Below are 19,705 nucleotides of genomic sequence, written 5' to 3'. Positions count from 1 at the left end.
CTATTGATCATCTGTAAGGGTGGGAAAGTTATTTGTCATGACAACTCAATGCTCGCCTATAGAGAACGCATTTGTCATGTGGCACTGACAAGGTAGACACATACATCCCCAGTTGAAGGGAGATTAAACTTGTACATGAGGGAAACCCCCTGATTTGTAATTAATGTGTGGGTTTAAAGGAGGACTATATCTGGAAAACCAAACCAAAACCATAAACTAAGAATCGTAGGCCTACATGTGTGACATGAATAGACTTCTAACCCAATCAATAGTCTGACTGTGTGTGTTTGGTTGGGGGGGATCCCTCTATTGTATGTCTATTCAGGTTCCTGGTCTGTATTGATCCTCTCTCTGCTGGAGAGTGGGAGTATTGGAGATGTATCTTCTATCCAGCCACATGGGCAACTGCCTCCTATACAGGGAAAGGACTAATGAAACCCCACAGGGATTCCTCACCAGCCACTGTGTAAGGGGTCAAAGGTTGGAAAGAGGATAATGATCTTTATTCAGCTTGACTATAGACAGGCACTGCAGGTTCTGCAGGTGCTGTCTGGCACATAAAAAGGCGTGTGTATCATAACACTAATACAATGGTGTAATGTACAGTAGATTATCACAGGTGGGTGTTAGTGCTGGTGTGGTTCATTGCCCACAGTGTTTCTAGTGACACAGGTATGATTTCTCTCCCACTGGCTGTGATGTGAGCCAATAGAGTATTATTGAGCGCAATGTTGTTGATTTTTTTGTGTGAAATGCTGTGGTGGCAGGTTTGAGGGGCCGGAGGGGGGTGTTGTGAAAGCTTACTTCTTTTTCAGCCGGCGGTCTTTCTCAGCCTGAGTCCCCAGCTTCCCCACAGCCATGTCCTGACCCAGGTCTGGATCAGACACTCCTGTGGGAGAGGGAGAATGGGACGTTACTGCACTGCCTGCATGGCTCACAGAAATCATCCACTGTAGATAGTATCCAGACAGTACTAGCAAGGAGCCACCCTTACTTCCTCTGAATCTGTACTCAACGGAGAGTTTCCGCTTGTTCATAGTCATATAACACATATCTACTTCACACAGATGGCAGCGTCATTAGAGGTGATGTTTGGGTGGTGAGATGGCAAGTAATAACCCCTGTGACAAGTATCATCTAACATAATACAGGCACATTCGGGCCCTCAGATCCTCAAAAAGTCCTACAGCTGCACCATCGAGAGCATCTTGACTGGCTGCATCACCGCTTGGTATGGCAATTGCACCGCCCTTGACTGCAAAGCGATACAAAGGGTGGTGCGGCCAGCACTTTACATCACTGGGGCCGAGCTCCCTGCCATCCAGGACCTCTATATCAGGCGGTGTCAGAGGAAAAATAACTCCAGTCACACAAGCCATAGACTGTTCACTCTGCTACCGTTTGGCAAACGGTACAGGAGCACCGGGTCTCGGACCAACAGGCTCCGAGACAGCTTCTATCCCTAAACCATAAGGCTGCTAAATAGCCAGACTGCTAAATAGTCAATGAATGGTACCAAAACTATCTGCACTGACTCTATCTTGCACTGATCCTATGCACACTCACTAGACGATATTTACACACCATATACACACTCACTCAGACACACTACACTGTCACTCATACACAAATGCATACACACACGCACACTCATCCTTTGCTGCTGCTACTCTGTTCTTTATTTTACTTTTATTATTATCTATCCTGCTGCCAAGTCACTTTACCCTGCCTTCATGTACATATCTACCTCAAATACCTTGTACCTCCGCACATTGATCTGGTACTGGTCCTCCCTGTATATAGCTTCATTATTGATCTGGTACTGGTACTCCCTGTATATAGCTCCATTATTGATCTGGTACTGGTACTCCCTGTATATAGCTCCATTATTGATCTGGTACTGGTCCTCCCTGTTTATATCTTCATTATTGATCTGGTACTGGTACTCCCTGCATATAGCTCCATTATTGATCTGGTACTGGTACTCCCTGTATATAGCTCCATTATTGATCTGGTAATGGTACTCCCTGTATATAGCTCCATTATTGATCTGGAAATGGTACTCCCTGTATATAGCTCCATTATTGTGTATTTTATTTTGTATCATAATTTTTTTAACTCTGCATCGTTGGGAAATATTCGTAAGCAAGCATTTCACGGTAAAGTCTACACCTGTTGTATTCGGCGCATGTGATTAATACAATTTGATTTGAGAAAGTATTAACCCCTTTGCAAGGCACTTAACCCTATTTGCTCCTGTAAGTCGTTCTGAATAAGAGCGTCTGCTAAATTACTCAAATGTAAATGTATGACTACTCATTAACCAAAGTATGTAGAACAGATTGGAGCCATTCATATCAGAGAGGTGCTGAGTGTAGACCAGTACCTTGGCTCTGCCCGATGGCCTCCCTGTGGGCATGCAGCTGTGCCAGTCTGGTCTTCTCCTTCTTGCCAAACAGGCGTCCGATGGAGGACTTGATGCCCTTCTTCTTGGGCTGCTTGTTGATGGAGTCCTGACTGCTGGTTATGCTGCTCAGAGCACTGGCCTCAGCCTCCAGGCTGGCAGCAATGCTGCAAACACACACGCGCATGCGCGCGCGCACACACACACACACACACACACACACACACACACACACACACACACACACACGCACGGTCAAGGATAAAGATACAACTTGGGTAAGAGACAATTTGTGTCTTATAAATTACCGTCAGGATGAAGAAGGTGGAGTGTGTGTGTGTGTGTGTATGTGTGTATGGTTGCGTGCGCGCGCTATAAGTGCAACATACCCCCGGGTCTCGTTGTGTGAGGAGGCTGGCAGTGTGCGGGTCATGCGTACGGTCCGGGGCGTGGGGGGAGGGGACGTCTCACACTTGATGGTAGCCTTGTCCTGGCCGTCATCGTCGGTGGCCGCAATCTGACCGTGGAGAGGTGAAGAGACCTGTTAGTAGCTCTTATTAAACTAGTATAGTATCACCTCACACATCAATCTCTACAACACTGTTTGCTTATAGGAACATTGCTTATAGGCCTTCAGATTCCAATAATGGCAAGGATACACCAGACCATGACAATCATCTACAGGAAGACAGAGGTACTATGAATTTGAAATGTCTAATGTAATAAAATGAACATATCATTGCTACTGTACCTTTCTCCTGTGTTTCCTCAGATCACTGGGCTGCAGGGTGGAGGACAGAAAAGAAAATGAAAACATCCATTTACAATAAATCAGTAAGATTAAATAAATGTCCCCCGCCCATATAGAAACACCTCATTTATAGTTATAGACATATAGCTGATATACCATCAGGTGGGCACATGCCCCGTCCATTACACATTGCACCACACAATCAATTACAGTGATTTGTTAACAAAATCACCTGCATTGCCACTATTCATTTGAGAGGTCAATAAAATTTAAGGTTCATTCTTTAAAAGCCCCTGGGTATTGGCAACATTCACGCTCTGAGACTGTCTGGGTGGCTGGCTGGCTGGGCTGGCTGGCTGGATTGTGGAGATTTTAATATTTTTAGCCCAGTGGAGGATTGAAAAAAGAGAAAGACTCCCTGTGTTGAGGACATCTGGAGCACTACAGCCCTGGGTCAGCGTGATGAGTGTGACAGCCAGACAGACAGACAGACAGACAGACAGACAGACAGACAGACAGACAGACAGACAGACAGACAGACAGACAGACAGACAAAAACAACCAATGTACCAAGGCACATGACAGGGAAGTGTTGCAACAGTCTGACCTAATGTAGAAAGTACTTTTATTGACTTAATTTTGACAGTACTTTTATTGACCTAATGTAGACAGTACTTTAATTGACCTAACGTAGACAGTACTTTTATTGACCTAATGTTGACAGTACTTTTATTGACCTAACGTAGACAGTACTTTTATTGACCGAATGTAGAAAGTACTTTTAGTGACTTAAGGTAGACAGTACTTTTATTGACCTAACGTAGACAGTACTTTTATTGACCTAACGTAGACAGTACTTTTATTGACTTCATGTTGACAGTACTTTTATTGACCTAACGTAGACAGTACTTTTATTGACCTAACGTAGACAGTACTTTTATTGACCTAACGTAGACAGTACTTTTATTGACTTAATGTTGACAGTACTTTTATTGACGTAACGTAGACAGTACTTTTATTGACCTAACGTAGACAGTACTTTTATTGACTTAATGTTGACAGTACTTTTATTGACCTAATGTAGATAGTACTTTTATTGACCTAAGGTAGACAGTACTTTTATTGACCTAACGTAGACAGTACTTTTATTGACCTAATATAGACAGTACCTTTATTGACCTAATGTTGACAGTACCTTTATTGACCTAATGTAGACAGTACTTTTATTGACTTAAGGTAGACAGTACTTTTATTGACCTAACGTAGACAGTACTTTTATTGACCTAACGTAGACAGTACTTTTATTGACCTAACGTAGACAGTACTTTTATTGACTTAATGTTGACAGTACTTTTATTGACCTAATGTAGATAGTACTTTTATTGACCTAAGGTAGACAGTACTTTTATTGACCTAACGTAGACAGTACTTTTATTGACCTAATATAGACAGTACCTTTATTGACCTAATGTTGACAGTACCTTTATTGACCTAATGTAGACAGTACTTTTATTGACTTAAGGTAGACAGTACTTTTATTGACCTAACGTAGACAGTACTTTTATTGCTCAATGGGACAATAGTAAGTGGCAATATATAAAACATCTTCTGAAGTCCTTTAAACATAGTAAACAAACATAGCACAGACTATCACATCCTGGCATCTACAACACACACAAACCAAGCCAAGCTCTAGGATGAAGGAGTAATGAACCCCAGCCAGATAGATTATGCAACTCAATCCATCAACGCACTAAGAATGAAAGAACACCATCTAAATCAAGTTGAAAGAAAGCCAATACATGCTTTTACAAGTGGCTGGCTTATGAAAAAATCAAAGTCTGGCTCTCTGTCTCAGAGCTGCTTTGAAATCTGGTCCAGGGTCTTTTGAGGTTACTAGTTTGCCATCAAATTGAGTTGACTCTCCGTTATAGCATAATCAAGTGCAGCTCAGGTGAAGTAGCCGTATGAGGTCTATTGAAAGAGCAAGGCTGAGAATAAAGATATACTGAGAACAAAGAAAGAGAGGCCAAACCCAGCTTACTGTGAATACTGAACCCAGGCGCTTCTATTGGCCCTGTCCTGCACTACAATACAGACAGAGCACGATACGGCTGGGGTAGCCTTCATCAAGACTGGGATACACTCGTACATACACACACGCACGTACGTACGCACACACAGACCCCCTCCCCTCCCCACCACCACACCCCGTCCTGCCCCCAGAAGCGTACCAGTGTCATGATGCCCATACGCTCCATGTCTGCGGTGCTGCGGTGGTCCAACTTGGGGGTGGAGTGTCCGCTGGGCGGGGAGGAGGAGGCCAGGGAGGAGGCGGTGGCCGAGGCAGTGATGGAGGCTCCAGGGTGGTGCATGCGAGCCAGGTTGAGGCCCTCCAGGCTGACGCTGGCCACACGGTTCTCTATCTCCTCCGCCCGCAGCTCTGTCGACTCCTTCTCCTCCTGGATCAGTCTGGGAGGGAGGTCGAGGGGGAGGCAGAGAGGGAGGAGGAGGATTGATTAGACTTATTTCACAGTTGTATCCCCCCCTCCACATTCAGACACTGAATATATAGAAAGCTCATTCACCCAACAGTATTCTGAGAATTCTCAGAATCCCTTGGTCCTTTGTGGTTAAATTCTCTGGATGTTCATGGAAATCTCCACTGCAGACCCATAGGGCTCCTCTTAAAGGCAAAGCAGGGAGACAAAAAGCCAGTTCATTACCCATAAACCATATAGGCGAACAGTTTACTAATTAGTTTAGAATTTAATTCCCAGAGCTCCATATTCCTATCTGCCATCGGAGCTGAAATCGTATTCCAACTCAGCATATACTTTCCCAGAAATCACCCTGATGAGGCATGTCTCTATCGATTGTGCTTATAAGCAAAAAAGCAATGAAGGCCTTAGGAAAATTAACAACACTTCACTTCAAAATGTCACTTAAGCTTGGGGTTGTGTGTACTAATGTTTGGCTAATCACCAGACAAGAAGATAATGACAATATTAACAAGCAAGTAACAGACCTTGAATAAGCCCAAACCAGTAAATATTGTTGTTTGGCTCCCAATGTTAACCAAGCGTTAATTATCTTAATAAAGTAGATTATTCTGACAGCTAACTAGGTAAATGATCAATACTTGCATAAAACTACAGTGTATCAGTGTCAGCTCCTCGCAGCATTTCTAGGTACTGTAACTGCTAGTATTTGAGGTTTGTGTTTAATTCATCTAGACAGGGCATCACACTCTGCAGACAAGAGCCAACAAGCTTCAGCCCTGAAGACAAGTGTGTCCACACACATCCCTGGATATCCAATCAATTACTCTCATTAATTCAATTCCATCACCACAGAAACCCAAGGCACGGAGCTCACTGATAGGATGAGCCAGTCTTAGGGGTGGAGATAGCTAGGCCGACACCCAGAAACTCTCCCTCATATCAAGCACTAAGAGGCATATTTTTCAGATCAACAATGAAGTGATCAACATGGATGAATTAAATCAATGTGTCAGTAATGTTTCCCAAGGAACTTTATCCGCATAACATACAACTTGACCTGACCAGGAAGCCCAGAGTTTTTCTCTGGTCCCTAGCATGGTCTGTCCAATAAGAGCTGGGTTAAAGTCAGGTAAATGTCTGGCCCCTAGCATGGTCTGTCCAATAAGAGCAGTGTTAAAGTCAGGTAAATGTCTGGCCCCTAGCATGGTCTGTCCAATAAGAGCTGGGTTAAAGTCAGGTAAATGTCTGGTCCCTAGCATGGTCTGTCCAATACGAGCTGGGTTAAAGTCAGGTAAACGTCTGGTCCCTAGCATGGTCTGTCCAATAAGAGCAGTGTTAAAGTCAGGTAAATGTCTGGTCCCTAGCATGGTCTGTCCAATAAGAGCAGTGTTAAAGTCAGGTAAATGTCTGGTCCCTACATGGTCTGTCCAATAAGAGCAGTGTTAAAGTCAGGTAAATGTCTGGTCCCTAGCATGGTCTGTCCAATACGAGCTGGGTTAAAGTCAGGTAAACGTCTGGTCCCTAGCATGGTCTGTCCAATAAGAGCAGTGTTAAAGTCAGGTAAATGTCTGGTCCCTAGCATGGTCTGTCCAATAAGAGCAGTGTTAAAGTCAGGTAAATGTCTGGTCCCTAGCATGGTCTGTCCAATAAGAGCAGTGTTAAAGTCAGGTAAATGTCTGGCCCCTAGCATGGTCTGTCCAATAAGAGATGGGTTAAAGTCAGGTAAATGTCTGGCCCCTAGCATGGTCTGTCCAATAAGAGCAGTGTTAAAGTCAGGTAAATGTCTGGTCCCTAGCATGGTCTGTCCAATAAGAGCTGGGTTAAAGTCAGGTAAATGTCTGGCCCCTAGCATGGTCTGTCCAATAAGAGCTGGGTTAAAGTCCCTTACCGTATCTCTTTGTTAATGGCGTCCAGCTGCTCCTGCAGCATCATGGCCAGGGTCTGGGCGTCTGAGTGACCGCCGGGGGACAGCAGGTCCATGGAGCTGAACATGGTCTCCCGGTCATCATCATCAATGTCCGACATGTCAGACATCTCACTCTCAAAGGGGTGGCTACCCAGGATGCCTAGCTGCTGAGACCGCCACTCATGCTCCCCCAGTGACTTAGCCTGTAGGGGGGAGGGAGGGTTTACAGATACAGAAGTGTGCACTAATCAAGGGAAGTGTGTACTAATCAAGGGAAGGGAGTGTTGTTGAGGTAATCCTGGTAAAGCATCACGGGCAGAATGACATACAGTTGAAGTCGGAAGTTTACATACACTTAGGTTGGAGTCATTAAAACTCGTTTTTCAACCACTCCACAAATTTCTTGTTAACAAACTATAGTTTTGGAAAGTTGGTTAGGACATCTACTTTGTGCATGACACAAGTAATTTTTCCAACAATTGTTTACAGACAGATTATTTCACTTATAATTCACTGTATCACAATTCCAGTGGGTCAGAAGTTTATATACACTAAGTTGACTGTGCCTTTAAACAGCTTGGAAAACTCCAGAAAATGATGTCATGGCTTTAGAAGCTTCTGATAGGCTAATTTACATAATTTGAGTCAATTGGAGGTGTACCTGTGGATGTATTTCAAGGCCTACCTTCAAACTCAGTGCCTCTTTGCTTGACATCATGGGAAAATCAAAAGAAATCAGCCAAGACCTCAGAAAATAAATTGTAGACCTCCACATGTCTGGTTCATCCTTGGGAGCAATTTCTAAACGCCTGAAGGTACCACGTTCATCTGTACAAACAATAGTACGCAAGTATAAACACCATGGGACTACGCAGATGTCATACCGCTCAGGAAGGAGACGCATTCTGTCTCCTAGAGATGAACGTACTTTGGTGCGAAAAGTGCAAATCAATCCCAGAATAACAGCAATGGACCTTGTGAAGATGCTGGAGGAAACAGGTACAAAAGTATCTATATCCACAGTAAAACGAGTCCTATATCGACACAACCTGAAAGGCCGCTCAGCAAGGAAGAAGCCACTGCTCCAAAACCACCATAAAAAAGCCAGACTACGGTTTGCAACTGCGCATGGGGACAAAGATTGTACTTTTTGGAGAAATGTCCTCTGGTCTGATGAAACAAAAATAGAACTGTTTGGCCACAATGACCATCATTATGTTTGGAGGAAAAAGGGGGAACTTGCAAGCCGAAGAACACCATCCTAACCGCGAAGCACGGGGGTGGCAGCATCATGCTTTGCGGGTGCTTTGCTGCAGGAGGGTCTGGTGCACTTCACAAAATAGATGGCTTCATGTGGAAGGAAAATTATGTGGATATATTGAAGCAACATCTCAAGACATCAGTCAGGAAGTTAAAGCTTGGTCGCAAATGGGTCTTCCAAATGGACAATGACCCCAAGCATACTTCCAAAGTTGTGGCAAAATGGCTTAAGGACAACAAAGTCAAGGTATTGGAGTGGCCATCACAAAGCCCTGACCTCAATCCTATAGAAAATGTGTGGGCAGAACTGAAAAAGCGTGTGTGAGCAAGGAGGCCTACAAACAAACCTGACACAGTTACACCAGCTCTGTCAGGAGGAATGGGCCAAAATTCACCCAATTTATTGTGGGAAGCTTGTGGAAGGCTACCCAAAACGTTTGACCCAGGTTAAACAATTTAAAGGCAATGCTACCAAATACTAATTGAGTGTATGTAAACTTCTGACCCACTGGAAATGTGATGAAAGAAATAAAAGCTGAAATAATTCATTCTCTCTACTATTATTCTGACATTTCACATTCTTAAAATAAAGTGGTGATCCTAACTGACTTAAGACAGGGAGTTTTTACTAGGATTAAATGTCAGGAATTGTGAAAAACTGAGTTTAAATGTATTTGGCTAGGGTGTATGTAAACTTCCGACTTCAACTGTAACTGTAGAGAGATGTGAACGTTTTATGTAAAGAGACTTGAATAATTTTTTGCACTGTACAAATATTACAGCACACATTATGATTAATGCATCCAATAATGCATAATACAGTATTCTGGTTTTATAAAATAATTGGCTAAGTAAAGCTGACAGCTTCAAGGAGCCTACAAGTTCTCTACTAATTCTCCTTTCATTAGACAAAATAATGAGGCTTGACTTTGAATACGCCCCAAAGTATCTCAATAAGCCATTAAAGAGTTTTTAATAAATATAAAAATATGCTAAAACAAGCTTTTCAGATTAATGCTGAATCTCAGTATTTAACTCCAGGTTATTTCAGTCTTCATCGTGATTTATGTTACAATCCTGAGACACGGTAACAGTAGCACTTTATAACAATTATCCAACAGTTTTCCCCTCTGTCTTGCTATTGCTAACAGTCCGGCTCCATGAAACCATGTATGTCATACAGACCTGAGTTCAAATACTTTATCTGTACTTGTTTAAGCTTTCCTGACTTAATGGATCAGTAGAATAGCCCCTGAACTATTCTACTGATAGAATAGTTCTACTCCTGCTTCTACCTCAGCCAGGGCTGATCAGAGAGAGACTAGTTCCTGACCTTGCTCTCATCCCTGCGGAGACCCATGCGTCCTCTCCTGGGCCTGCGGATGACCTTGGCTGACCGGTAGTGGTCTGACTGGGTCTCAGCCAGGGAGCCCAGGGAGAAGCGGAGCTCCCCCGACGTATCCAGATGAGACCTGATAGATAGATAGATAGATAGATAGATAGATAGATAGATAGATAGATAGATAGATAGATAGATAGATAGATAGATAGATAGATAGATAGATAGATAGATAGATAGATAGATAGATAGATAGATAGATAGATAGATAGATAGATAGATAGATAGATAGATAGATAGATAGATAGAGAGAACATGCATGTCAGACACCATAACAACAGCTTTGGCCTGCTTGTTTATCTAGTAGCAAGACAGTGTCGTGATGCATCAGGCAATTTGTAAGGAATCAACAGTCAGTGCTTGTGTGGTTTTCAACCTGTGGCAAATTGCTTTTCTAATGAGTTGTGACTGAAGAGGACAATCAGAAGATCATGATAGCTGCTGTCATCACAGAACTCCAGCCTAGTTATTTTGACTTAATATATCTCGTTTAAATGTAGGTATTGAGGGAAGCAGAAGGATCTACATAGTGATGTTATCTCTAATCATCTCAGAGAAATGTAGCTGAATCTAAATGGAGTTGTTGGGAAAGGATTTTTAAGCCTTGAGACAATTGAGACATGGATTGTGTATGTGTGCCATTCAGAAGGTGAATGGGCAAGACAAAATATTGAAGTGTGTTTGAACAGAGTATGGTAGTAGGTGCCAGGGGCACTGGTTTGTGTCAAGAACTGCAACTGTGCTGGGTTTTTCACGCTCAACAGTTTCCCGTGTGTATCAAGAATGGTCCACCACCCAAAGGACATCCAGCCAACTTGACACAATTGTGAGAAGCATTGGAGTCAACATGGGCCAGCATCCCTGTGGAAAGCTTTCGACACCTTGTAGAGTCCATGCCCCGACGAATTGAGGCTGTTCTGAGGGCAAAAAGGGGGGTTGCAACTCAATATTAGGAAGGTGTTCTTAATGTTTTGTACACTCAGTGTATATGCACACACACACTGTCCTACAAACTCACCCATACCGTGACAGAATGGGTTCTGTGAGGGAGCCTGTTCTCAGTCGGAACTGGTCCAGCTCTGATCTCAGCTTGTCTATTTCATCTGCCAGATGAGTCTGGAGGGAAGCCGGAAAAAAGGGACAATATGAGGTGTACAGAAAACCTTGTGAAGTTTCTTATTCATTACTGTAAAACCCTGGATTTCAATTTCAATTTCTACAACATGATTGGACAGCACTTGCTAGTCAGTTCTCAAACTCTGCCTGGTTAGGGATTTCTATCTCACTATCTGAACCGAGAGCAACGGTAACTTGTGAATATTCAATAGAGAAGATGATAACAAATTAAACCCAACACCCAGATCATAATTTATCTATTAAAAAGCACTTTATTAAACCTCATGTAAAATTCATAACTGAGGGAGAGAAAATGTAATCATTTGTGATCCGGGGGGACCTACTTTTTCATGGATTGAATCCTCGTACTGTTTTCTGTAGCCTTCTGAGTCTTGTATTAAAACGTTCTGAAATGGAAAGTGAAGTATTCCAGTCAATCTATGGCCATTTCCTAAAATTCATCTGAAATAAAACTTTATGACATGTTGGTATTGATGTGGTCTCCATGTTTAACCTTCTCTTCCAGAGCAGCCATCCTCTCCTTGAGGTGGAGCTGAAGACGTTCGTTGGACTCTGTGAGAAGTCTGTCCACCGTGTCCGACAGGCGCTTGTTGTGTTCCTCGTTCATCTTTTCTCTCTGCCGAGCCTGAGGGGGATAAAAAATACAAAGTGTGTGACTTTTAATAGCAGAAGCTTGACAGTATGTCTTACCATACTAGCCAATTATCTAACCACTCTAATGGTGTAAAATACTTAAACAAGTCAACTGGATAGTGCAAAGTCATTCTCTTAAACTTCTATGAGGAGCAGGTGCAATGAAGCCAGTCTGTGATGGGTGGCATGTAGCTTAACCTAGCATACTAGCCTTATGGCATCTAGCATGCTATGCTACCCATGCTCAGCGAATAGGTGGCATGTAGCATCATGTAGCATAACCTAGCCTAGCATACTAGCCTTATGGCAGCTAGCACGCTAGGCTGCCCATGGTCAGCAAACAGGTGGCATGTAGCATAACCTAGCCTAGCATGTTAGCATAGTCCCCCGGGGGTGACTCACTCTGAGCAGCTCCTGGTGCTTCTCCTCCAGCTGGCCCTCCAGGTGCCTCATGCGTTCCTCGATGCTGCCATGGCGCTCCTCTGCCTGCAGGGGCCACCACACAGGCAGGAACGGGGGGGAGAGAGAGGGGGGCAGGGGGCACAGTGACCCGCCAGTTTAGCAGTCATGGAGGGCAACACAGGCACATAATGCAGGGGCAACAAGGCAAGACAGAGCCAAAAGCCTCTACTCCCCCAATCTCAGATGGAACAGATAGATCACTAAAGCACAGGTAGAGAGAGGGGTGAGAGAGGGGCCAGGTCAAGCAGTTGCTGCAGCAGTTAAGTCTACTAGCAATGAGCCCAGCCAGTGACATGCAACTTTTCCCACAGTTTCAACCCTGCCTACGGACACAAGGAAAAACAAATATTCCCCACAAGCAATCCCAGTACAATGACTTGTGACAACAGAAATAAATAAAACCAGCATGGATTTTTTTAAATATAGTCTAGTAGTTAGCGACAGTACTGTGGCACCCTGTGGGACTACCTTCCTAAGAATGGAGTTCATGTCTTGGAGTTTAGCTTCCATAACAAACTGATAATCATCAGGAGAGGAGGCGGAGCTCGAGTCAGACTATGGGGCAGCAGGAGAGGAGAGGAACATATCACAGGGTCAGAGGTGATGGCATGCATAGCCTACACATACTAGCACATAACAAACAACACATCATTAAAAAGACACACTCATGTATGATGATAATCAGTTATACATAACCAGTTTTGAAATGACCTCTCTTGGAATATGATGGAGTGGTTAAAGTAACTGTCAAGTGAAAATCTCAAATTTTTAAAAGTTAAAATGCTGTTAACGCATACCCAAATAATGTTGTTGACTCATCCTATACTCGTATGTGGCCAAAGCATACATTGGGAGAAAAAAACACTTCAAAAACCCCACCTCAAACTTGTATCTCAAACAGACTGTTTAAAAAATGCTTGCTATTTCCTCATAGAGGATGATGTCATCCTCCTGAGGAGGATGAGCAAGCCAATCAGCGGTCTACTCGCATTCATGTTTTTAATGACCAGTATACGCCCATAGCATTCTGTTGATCGGGTACGCCCACACCATTCCAACACAGAAAAGCTGCTTTTTAACATAATTAATTACATTTTTGGGGAAGGAAAACTATTTCACTCATATTGTAATTAATTATAGGTCATATTTCATAGAAATCTGGAAACACTGGAGTTACTTCAATGATGGGAGCAATGTGTGCTGCGTGTGTGTCTGCATGCATACGTGTGTGTGTGTGTGTGTCCTCTCACCTTGGTGAGTGCTGCTATCCTCTGGGCCAGTTCAGCCTCCACCTCTGGCAGGGTCTCAGCCTTTCTCATGGTCTGCTGCAGCTTCTGCTCTGCTAGCTCCAAACGCTCCTGCAGCTGCCTGTTCTTATCCTCCATCTGCACACACACACACACACACACACACACACACACACACACACACACACACACACACACACACACACACACACACACACACACACACACACACACACACAGGAAACATTGTGACTTATGACCTCGACCCATATCACACATGAAGTGCACTTGGCTGTAATAACGTCACATCAAGTACAACTCAATGCCAATCTCAAGAGAGAGTTATCTGAGTATTTCTGGACAGGCTATGTAACAAGTAATAAATATAGAACAGTATACAGTATATATACTGTATGTATACACTAAAGTCATTCTATATCAGAAACACAGACAACACTTCCCTTCCACTACACAGACAAGCATTTCGCTACACCCGCTATAACATCTGCTAAACACGTGTATGTGACAAATAATATTTGATTTGATTTGATTTGAATATACATTAGGGATGTATCGATTCACCGATACGCATCGGTCCCCTATTCAAATATTTAATAAGATACAAGTGCATCGTTCCGCGGACCCCAAACCGATCCAAATGTAGCATGGATCGGTCAGAAAATTGATTCAAACGTTCCGAATCGCTGGTTCACTAAAATGTTTTGCTCATATTACGTTCCTTCCGAAAATACCTCTCATCTTTTGTGACAACTGATGCGTCCTCTCCTAATCTGACAGTGGGGTGGCTCAGGTGCCTACATGGTACATACACCATAGACATACATCATTTACACACACACACACACGTCAGATCAGATGAATCAGCTCAGAGAGGCCCAGCTCAGGAGCTCCATCAGCAGCAGATATTGAATGTGAAAATGAATGTGTTTATGCAACAAATATTTCTGCATCGAATCGTATCGCATCAAATCGCATCGATTCGTTCTCTACTCAAACCGAATCGCACAGAATCGTTTCAAACTTAAACGTATCGTTCCTATATCGTATCGGAGCCCAAGTATCTAGATACGTATCGAATCGTCTTGAAAGGGAAAGATACACACCCCTAGTATACATAATTTAAGGTACAGTAGTAGAGACAAAGTGAAACCTCTGTTTCCCTACGGCCCATTCAATCTTCCTCCTGGCTCTGCTCAGTTTCAGACTGTTCCATTTCCAGAGACTACTTGGCAGCTGTCTCCACCAGTGACAGATGCTCCCGTCCCCCCATAGCATTGGCCCTGGTAGTCCATACCCAGTAATTAGACATGAGTGGGCTGGGGGCCATAGGGGGCCTGGGGGGGCCAAACCAGGGCTCTCTGTGTGTGTCTCTCTGCTATACTGTGTGTTTACTACTACTGTATGTATACACAGGCCCAGCACCCTACTGGCTGAAAAAAACACTTGAGGCTCTGTATTCCCTGCACCCTCTGTCTCCATCCCTCCTTCAATCTCTCCGTCTCCCCTCTTCGTCCCTCTTGAGTTGCTCATCTTCAAAAGTCAGTGCCCAGGCCCTGGGGCAGGGCCGTTGGCACGGCAACAAGACAAACCAGATCTGCAGGGGTGGTGGTGTGATGTGACTGCTGGGTCCATAGGGGGGGTTGGGGCTTTATTTCTGTATGCTCTGAGAATGCTGCTGGATGGAATACCATTCAACTCTCATCCCTGGTTGGAGTTCAGAGTTAAACCGAGCCCAAGTTTCCTAGTGGCAAGAGAATGGCCAGGATGCCATTGGAAAGAACCAAGGGGCTGATGCCAGAGACAAACCTAGGGCAAACATTCAATTAGAAATGTAAATTTATAAAATTGCACATGGAAATTGCTTATGGTTTATTTCCTTTTATAAACTGGGTGGTTCGAGCCCTGAATGCTGATTGGCTGACAGCCATGGTATATCAGACAGTACACCACACCTCCTCTGGCCTTATTGCTTAAATGTGCACGGAGTACTTTCTGTTTAAGAAATGCGGATTCATGTGTGTGTGTGTTCTCTATAGCTTGGCAATAAAAATGTATGAAAATCCATCTGCCTTGAGCTCAGCTGTTGGTGCTGTATCTGTGATTGCTCCCCCTCCTTAATCATAACATTTTTCACAATACCAAATAACTCAGGCACAGATAAGCATCCATGCACATCCACCCACACAGCCTCTTCAAGTAACTACATTAAAATTCCTGACCCATACGCAAATTACTCAGCTGGAGTTAAACACAATGTCAAGATATCCTCTCGTTTCAGAATATTATGAACTCTTATTCATCAAAGATGAGAGTTATCCTTGATCCACTACTGGCAATGAACAGTGTGTTATTCATCCAGATCGCAGGTGATTTCAGCAAATATGTGTGCTATTGTAACTATGGTCCTCCATTAATGTTGAGAACGATCAGTCCCCTGAGCCCATGGAGATCTCCTTTAAACCAGAGATGCGAGATGTAATTGAGTTTTGCCTTAGTGATAACATGTACTAAAGGGCATGGTTTTTCTAGGTGGGTGGGACCCACGGTGGGGACACTTTTGATTCCTTCTGGGTTGTGACCTTAAAAACAAAGGTTTAAAGTCAGTGGGGACCACTGCTGTAGGTTAAAGAAGTATCCCTCAGATGCTGATCTTAGTTCAGTTTTGTATCCCCCCCAGCTCCCCCACTACTCTAATGGTTAAAGTTAGGATTGGTGGAAGAGGGTAAGTGACCTGTCTGAGGAACGCTTCCTTATTGGCCAGCTCATTCTCCAGTTTGTCGCTGATGTCGTGCAGGGAGGTGGACTCTCTCTGGGCGCTGAGGTACCGCTTCTCCAGAGTGACGATCCTCTCCTCCATGTCCTCCTTCTGACACATAGCCTGTAGGGACAAACACACACACACACACACACACACACACACAGTTGGGTACATTTCCCTCTCAACAGCATAAACAGTATCTCCCTAAATCTCCTACGGTTAATTTCCTGTACTCAGTGAGTATGTGTATAGAGGGGAAGGAAATGTCCTCTAGCGCTGTTATGATATAACACTGTTCTCAGACCAGTCTCCACAGACAGTGGTAATTACTTAGACAGGGCTGGGCTGATAAAGATCAGTGTACTAGTTGGGCCTCACTCCCTGAGCCCAGGCTGCCATCATCATTAGCAATCAATAGCAATCTCAACCAGGGTTAGCCGCTAGCAAGGCGGACCAAGAGCCAGGTCACATTCAGATTCACATCACCGGATGGACATTCACTTCTCCTCCAAATATGAGGGTCCAGTGATTGTGTGACTATAATGGTCCGCCTATAGCACAGGACAGATGAGTAGAGACCATCTCCGAGTACCAATGTGTAGTAAGAAGCCTGGATACATTATTTTTCCAAGAACCATCCAGATTGTCTGAGGCAGTAACTCCTCTAAGTCGTCAGAGAGGAGGTTGAGGTAGTGAATGCATATGTCCCTCATGCATGTTAATGTATGTTCTCAACAACCCTAACTCTCAATTAACAGTGTGTGTGTGAGTGTCTCTCCTTAGAGAGTGGGTGCATCTCCTATGAATGTACCTCTCTCCTCACCTCTTTGATGTCCCTCTGATATTTAGTACTCATCTCCTCTGTCTTGATGAGGTCCTTGCGGGCGGTGTCCAGCTCCTGCTCCACCTCGGAGACGCGGGAGGACAGGGAGGACATGCGCTCCTTCATCTGGGCCAGCTCATAGTTCTGCTTCTCCAGCAGGTCCTGCAGCTCCACCACCTGGCTGGCCTCGTGGGCCGACTCCATGGAGCCGTTGGACAGGCGCTGGGAACCAGGAGGAGAGAGAATGAGAGAGAATGAGACATTTAACCAGACGTTTTGACTCTTACTGGATAAAGCTGGCAGGATTGGGCTCAGCTCCATTTCCATTCAGTCAAATCAGGAGCTATGTCAAGAATAAAAAATCCTTATGAATTTCTAAATTAATTTCTAAATTGCTTTTCAGCAATTTCAGCAATTTTGTGGATTGAGTTAATTGAAATAATGGAATTGACCCCAATCATGTTATACAGCTATTTTCTACCAACTCAAATATGCTTTATATCAGTTAGGTCCCATGACACAAAAACTGTGTTAGCTAGCTGAATTGAAATGGATGAGCTGAAACAACATAATTTCCAGTCAAGTACAGGCTGAGAGGGCTTTGAATCAGACCTCTGCATTTCCCAGTCAAGAGAGATAGTGTTAGCGCTCTAATAAATTTAGGAGCTGGAGGTTGTTGGCCCCCTATTCTGGTTTAATTTCAGATGGACACACAGCCAGGGTGATGGAGGCACTATAAAGATGACTCCAGACTGCATTGAAGAGATTGGTTTGGCACTTGCATTAGGAATATGATTTGGTTTGACTCTGGAAGGGAGGAGGAGACAGATAGAGAGAGAGAGGGGGAGTTATGTTTCTCTTTTCCTCTCCCTCCCTCTGTCTGTCTCTCCTCTCTCATCTTTCTTTCTGTACCCCTCTCTCTGTCTGTCTGTCTCTCCTCTCCCATCTCTCTTTCTCCTACCCAACCCCCCCTCTATCTCCCTCCTCTACCCATCCTCATGTATCAGGGCCAGCTGACCATCCATACCCATCCATCTGGCCAGACAGGCCTAATTGGGCCTCTCTCCCTACTGCCTGTGATCAATGATTCACCGTGTAAGGCAACAGGCCCCACTAAATCAGCCCGCCGGTTTTAATACCAACACAACAGCCTACTCTCATAATGGACAAACTTTGGGATTCATCTCCTTAGCTTGGCTTTTAGTGCAGGCTGGTTTGAATTTTTCCCAGAGATAACAAGTTATACGGCCAGTTCTTGAAATCAAAATGTAATTGCGGAGCGTCGGAGGGTATACTCGTAAAGCCTGCAGGGGAGTTATCCGGTTGGGGACGAGGCGGACTTGATAGTTGTAACAATGCCTTTAGGAGTGATGGACATGGAGTTAAACATTGTTTCTCCATCGAGGCAGATTGATCTGGTAGGGAACAAGCTACTGTGTACCGTGGCAGTTTCCTTTTGCTAAATTAGACCCGTTTTATACGTCTAGTTGTCTACATATCACAGCAACTTTACAGTGCTGCTAAATTGCAGTGGGGGAGCCCAGCACCAATAGCTTGGGCATGTCAGTAAAAACTAGTCTAGCTTATATTTTATCGTTATGTTTTGAAATTGCTAACTGTAAAAGATTACCGCTATGGTTAAATCTTCTTGGTTTTACTATTCAACAGGAAATATTCTGAGTTTCGATCACTATATAATATTGAGGCATTGATGGTTATAAGGGAAAGGCCATGGCTGTCTGACTGCATTAGCTGTCTTGTCAGGTTAAGCTAGCTCTATGCCCCGTGGTGATGATGTGACCTGATGGTTAATTCAGGCACAACACGTGCACACACACACACACACACACACACACACACACACACACACACACACACACACACACACACACACACACACACACACACACACACACCTGTCACACGGTTGACGACAGCCTGACGACGACGTTAGCCTGTGTGTTCATTCTACTTCAACACCCTTCTACCCAGGAGCAGTGAGACGGAGAGGAGGACTCTGCCCCGCCCCCCGGGAGGAAGTTGCCCCGAAGATCATCCGTGTCACTACCTCTGGATGGTGACAGTGAGTGACTTCCCTCTCACTAACACCAAGGAGGGTGTGTGTGTGTGTGACGGGGAGTTTCAACCTTCCAACCCCTCTCATCCCCACCCCCCTACTCTGCAGAATGACAGGCCACAGATAGCTGTCGCCCGGTCAGGCTCAACTGAATCGTACACTCCTGACAACCCGTCCCCATCACACGGTACAGCTCATCCACGAGCCTAGAGATTCAGCTCACATCCAAACCATGAGACGAGAGCTAGAATTGAATTGTCATTGATGTCTCTGTTTGTTGTTCTGCAGTACCAGCCTCTATGAGATTAAGACACTGTTGCTTT

The 19,705-nt window shown here is 44.2% G+C and overlaps 1 protein-coding gene across 7 annotated transcripts in view; it reads right to left on the bottom strand.

The window, feature by feature from the left end:
- LOC123491251 (liprin-alpha-2-like) overlaps window positions 1–19,705 on the bottom strand; it is a 212,060-nt gene that overhangs the window by 14,171 nt on the left and 178,184 nt on the right. For 5 of the 7 annotated variants that reach the window (XM_045221492.1, XM_045221489.1, XM_045221490.1 and 2 more), the window contains exons 7-20: window positions 17,294–17,527; window positions 16,456–16,602; window positions 13,707–13,841; window positions 12,397–12,480; window positions 11,855–11,986; window positions 11,685–11,747; window positions 11,243–11,340; window positions 10,159–10,297; window positions 7,548–7,768; window positions 5,390–5,627; window positions 3,156–3,185; window positions 2,794–2,921; window positions 2,387–2,571; window positions 805–889 (exon numbers count right to left, since the gene is read on the bottom strand). In XM_045221492.1, coding sequence (XP_045077427.1) covers window positions 805–889; window positions 2,387–2,571; window positions 2,794–2,921; window positions 3,156–3,185; window positions 5,390–5,627; window positions 7,548–7,768; window positions 10,159–10,297; window positions 11,243–11,340; window positions 11,685–11,747; window positions 11,855–11,986; window positions 12,397–12,480; window positions 13,707–13,841; window positions 16,456–16,602; window positions 17,294–17,527 — 1,919 coding nt within the window. The remainder of the gene's footprint in view (window positions 1–804; window positions 890–2,386; window positions 2,572–2,793; window positions 2,922–3,155; window positions 3,186–5,389; window positions 5,628–7,547; window positions 7,769–10,158; window positions 10,298–11,242; window positions 11,341–11,684; window positions 11,748–11,854; window positions 11,987–12,396; window positions 12,481–13,706; window positions 13,842–16,455; window positions 16,603–17,293; window positions 17,528–19,705) is intronic. The other 2 variants (XM_045221491.1, XM_045221495.1) reach the window with 1 other exon arrangement.

This window comes from Coregonus clupeaformis, chromosome 7 (assembly GCF_020615455.1).
Source record: "Coregonus clupeaformis isolate EN_2021a chromosome 7, ASM2061545v1, whole genome shotgun sequence".
In the NCBI taxonomy this organism is placed as follows: domain Eukaryota; kingdom Metazoa; phylum Chordata; class Actinopteri; order Salmoniformes; family Salmonidae; genus Coregonus; species Coregonus clupeaformis.
The sequence above is the reverse complement of the archived record's forward strand: the minus strand, read 5'-3'. Positions and strand labels throughout refer to the sequence as shown.